The 4,540-nt window shown below is 52.7% G+C and overlaps 1 protein-coding gene across 1 annotated transcript in view; it reads right to left on the bottom strand.

The window, feature by feature from the left end:
- Positions 1 to 439, bottom strand: part of LOC104530882 (A disintegrin and metalloproteinase with thrombospondin motifs 10-like) — a 22,905-nt gene extending 22,466 nt beyond the window's left edge. The window contains 1 exon segment of the mRNA XM_010175605.1: positions 352 to 439. Coding sequence (XP_010173907.1) covers positions 352 to 439 — 88 coding nt within the window.
- Positions 440 to 4,540: the final 4,101 nt, after the last annotated feature.

The raw sequence follows: 4,540 nt of genomic DNA, 5'->3' as shown, positions 1-4,540 counted from the left end.
TGCACAGGAAAGTGTCCAGGTGGGTTTGAACATCTCCAGAGATGGAGACTCCACACCCTCTCTGGGCAGCCTGTCCCAGGGCTCCAGCACCCTCACAGGGAAGAAGTTTTTCCTGAAGTTTGTCTGGAACTTCTGGTGTCCCAGTTTGTGCCCATTGCCCCTTGTCCTGTCACTGGGCACCACCGAAAAGAGAAAGAATTCTCCTGCAGTAGTGAGCAGAGCAGAGTTTGGGGTGTCTCCACCTACTCCCCAGCACAACATTACCCTCAATACCTCCCCCGGGGGCCAGCATTAGGGTTCCTGCCAGCAGAGGTGGGTGGATGCAGCTCCCATCCCCACGGCGATTCCTACCTTGTGACTGGAATGCGTAACCGGGAAAGCTGCGCACGGTCGCGGTGAAGATGACAGTCCACGTGAGAAGCCTCCAAGCTATTGCCATGGTTAGTGATCTTTGTCTCAGTGCAGGGAGCATTGTGCCAGCTGAAAGGGCGCTGTCCCAACATGTCTCTCCCTCGGCCACTGCTTATGTAGAGACAGGAGTCCTCGGTCCCTCCGCAGGCATCCTCGGCCGCTCCGTGCTCTCCCCAAAGCAGCGAGGGTGATGATGGTGTGTTTGCAGTGAGCTGGGCCAGTGCAGTGGGGTCACCATGGGCTAAATGGAACCACAGGCTCTCGGTGGCATCGCCCCTGTGAAGGAGAAGGTGGGGATGAGTGAAAGGGAGAGACGGGCAGAGGGGAAACAAAGGATGGAGGAGAAGGACGTGAGGGAGAAAACAGTGTGGGGGGTAAATGAGGAAAGTCTGATCTTAGAGAAGGAAAAGTGAGATGGAAAGAAAGAAAAAAAAGAGAAGAAAAGGATTGGAAGTGAATGCAAATGCAATTAACCACATCAGCTCACAGCATCAGAAAGTCACGTTATCGTGCCACTGGGACACTGCACACCTGGGGGGAACTCTGCTCCCAGCGCAGCCCCCGCACCGCTCTGACAGCAGCACTAAGGGGCTGGTCTAGACCTCATCCCTGAGGAAAGCAGCTCAGGATAAATGGGAACCCTTTGTCCTGTGGCAACACCCATGACGAAGCCCAGACCGAAGAGTGACCTGGTCTCAGTTACCTGATCTCTTAAAGGAGAGATAAATAAAAGCACTAGTGGGGTGGCAGCGAGCAGCAACCTAGAAACCCTCTCTACTCTATTTTCCCTGACTTTAAAACACACTTAATGACTGTCACTGCACCGAGAGAAGAGCACTTGCTCTCAGAGCATATTGGTTAAACCTAAAAAAGTGATAGAAAACAAAAGATCCATTCAGTGAACTCACCCTTACCCTCAGCTCCAGCCACAAACGGATCGTGAGATTCCAATTGTATTTGTTATTTAAAATGATTTGCTAATTGCTTCAGTGAAAGATTTTTGGCTTGCAGATAATTTCCACTCAGTCTGAGGCAATTATACAAAACTCCCATAGTGTTGGAGAGTTGCATAAAGCCTGTGGTTTTGTTTCTCTCCAGCAATTAAGATGACATACGCAATGAATACGGCACACACCTACCCACGGCCCAGAGAATCCCAAACATCTGAACTGTGATGCTCTGATCCACAGCAGCCTCACCAGCTGCAAAGGTGACAGATAAATACACACTCGAGTCTGATTTCAGAGTGGTGATGCAGATGACACCAAGCTGCTTGGAAGTGATGATCTGCTGGAGGGTAGGAAGGCTCCACAGAGGGATTTGGACAGGTTGGATCAATGGGCGGCAACCAACTGTATGAGGTTCAACAAGGTCAAGTGCTGGGTCCTGCACTCGGGTCACAGTAACCCCACACAATGCTCCAGGCTTGGGGCAGAGTGGGGGGAGAGCTGCCTGGTGGGAAAGGACCTGGGGGTGTTGGTCAACAGTGGCTGAATATGAGCCAACAGTGTGCCCAGGTGGCCAAGGCCAATGGCATCCTGGCCTGGATCAGAAACAGCATGGCCAGCAGGACCAGGGAAGTCATCCTTCCCCTGTACTCAGCATTGGTGAGGCTCCACCTTGAATACTGTGTCCAGTTTTGGGCTCCTCACTCCAAGAAGGACATGGAGGTGCTGGAGCGTGTCCAGAGAAGGGCAACAGAGCTGGGGAAGGGTCTGGAGCACAAGTGTGCTGAGTTCCTGGCTGAGGGAACTGGGGTTGTTGAGCCTGGAGAAAAGGAGGCTGAAGGGAGACCTTCTGGCTCTGTCCAAGTGCCTGCAAGGAAGGTGGAGAGAGGTGGGGGTGGGTCTGTTCAACCAAGGACCAAGAGATAGGACAAGAGGAAATGGGCTCAAGTTGTGCCCAGGGCAGTTGAGATGGGATGTGAGGAAGAATTTCTTTGCTGAAAGGGTTCTGAGGCATTCGGAGGGGTTGCCCAGGGCAGTGGTTGAGTCACCATCCCTGGTGGGATTTAAAAGATGAGTAGATGGGGTGCTTAGAGATCTGGTTTAGTAGTGGACAGGTACAGTTGGACTCGATGATCTCAAAGGTCTTTTCCAACCAAATGATTCAGCTATGAGTCATGCAGCAGCGGACGGTCCTGGAGTACGCCAGAGAAAGGCAGGAGGGATGCTCCTGAGCTGCTGGAAAGATGACAGGGAGGATGGTGCTCTTTGCAAAGGTGGCAACAGCCTTGTGGCACATGTGTGGTCCTCATCCCAGTAAGGAAAAACTTGGAATAACATCATTAACCCTTCCCTCACTCTGCTCTTACATGTTTTAATTAGCAAAAACTACTGGTTAGGGTGCAGGGCAGGAGACCCCGGTGCCTCCTCAGGTCTGCCATGCTCCCCTTCACCTCGTGTCCCCAGGACAGTCTGAGACTTATTTCTACTTCTGTTTTCCCATCTTTTCTATGCAGTTAATGTTATTTGTGCTGTGGGGACCTGGAATAACACCCACTGCAGGCCAGAGACTACAAAAGTGTAGTAAAGAAGAAATCAGAGAGATGATTCCTGCCTCAAGAATTCACCTAAATAAGTTAAAGATTTTTCCCTACTAGACAGAAATGCTGGGAGGATTAATCACGCGTCTTTAAATCACCATTTAGAGTTCCATATTTTAAATGTTATTATTTTTAACTGTTTATTTACAGTTAAAAATGGTCAAAGACCATCAGTGAGGTCTCGGGCTGGTCTCCCAGTTACATCTGGTTCCACCTGCCAGGTTGGTTTCTGCAAAGCCCGGACACAACACCCATGATGGTGGCCTTGAAGACCACGTGGGCGATCAGGAACTATGAGAATAAGCTGCCTGATGGGGGAAAAACTGGTTAAATCTCATCTCGGTCTGCTCTGCACACCTGTGACAGGTAAAGGGAAGCAGGTAGTGGATGCAAGAGGGTTGGGCAGGAATTCTTCTGCTCTCTTCCACCACGACACGAGGATGCTGAGATCAGCACTGTGGGTCCATGAGGCCACGTTCACCTGGTGACAGCATCCTCTGTAGTGTCACTCACTGACTGTGGCACAGAGAGGGCAGAGCCAGGGCCACTACGAGCTGCTCTGTCCCTGCTCCCTGCTGGGCTGCAACTGGGAAAGGGAGAAGGTGAAAGGCAAGCGGGTCATGCTGTGGCTCTCTCCTAAGTCAGCATTTTTTTCAGCATCTATTAAAGCTCAAGATTCCAGCTTTTAAAACCTGTCACGGCTCCAAGGTCTGTGGACAGAAAGCTGCTCAGCTGAAGTGTATTTTCTCCTGGGCTTCACACTCCTCATTTTTCTTGTTTTCCAGCTGTTGAACCCACTTCCTCAAGGCTGTTGTTATTCCCCCTCCTTCCTCCGCCTCCCCGTGACCCTGAGCCGTGGCAGTCGCGACTGGTGCCCTTGTCACCCCTCTGCCCTTCCCCTTCAGTCACAGATCCTCATCATCCCCCAGAACACGGGCTGGGAGGGAGCTGCAGGCACCAAGACCCCCCCAGCACCAACCATGGGGGATGGAGGCATGTTTGGAGCTGCACAAGTCAGGAATTACAGCTGCAAAATTCCTGTAAGCTGGGCTGGGCTGGGGGAAGGGCCCGGCTTCCATTCCTCCCTGCACACAGCAAGGAAAACACGGCCCCTTCCCAGAGGCACTTCACTTCCCAGACCCCAACAAACCCACCTCCTGCAAGAGAAGAACCCGGAACGAGGAGGAAAAGATCTAGAGGAGCATGAGCTCCACGGCTGCTTCCATACATATAAAGTTTTCCATAACCTCACTATTCAGATTTCACTTTCCGAGCGACAGCGACCGGCAGACGCGGACGAGCCCGAGGAGCCCAGACCCACGGCAGGACATTGGGGTCTTCTCATGGGTCAGGATGGAGGGGGAACCATGAGGAGACTCGGTGCACAGGGGTGACCTCTCCAGTCTCGTGCCTCCCTTCCCTTGGGCTGATTCTGATTTGCTCCTTCCCAAGGAATTCGTTGTCCTTGGCAGACGCCCCGCGAGCGGCTGACGCTCCCCGTTCCCCGCGCCAAGGTGGCTTTCGCCGCGTGAACCCGTGGGCCGGGCTGGGCCGCCCGAGCGAGGAGGAGGAGGAGGAGAAGGA

This window comes from Antrostomus carolinensis, unplaced genomic scaffold (assembly GCF_000700745.2).
Source record: "Antrostomus carolinensis isolate BGI_N321 unplaced genomic scaffold, ASM70074v2 scaffold30780, whole genome shotgun sequence".
In the NCBI taxonomy this organism is placed as follows: Eukaryota; Metazoa; Chordata; class Aves; order Caprimulgiformes; family Caprimulgidae; genus Antrostomus; species Antrostomus carolinensis.
Note: the sequence above shows the minus strand (reverse complement) of the source record. Positions and strands in the feature narration are given on the sequence as shown.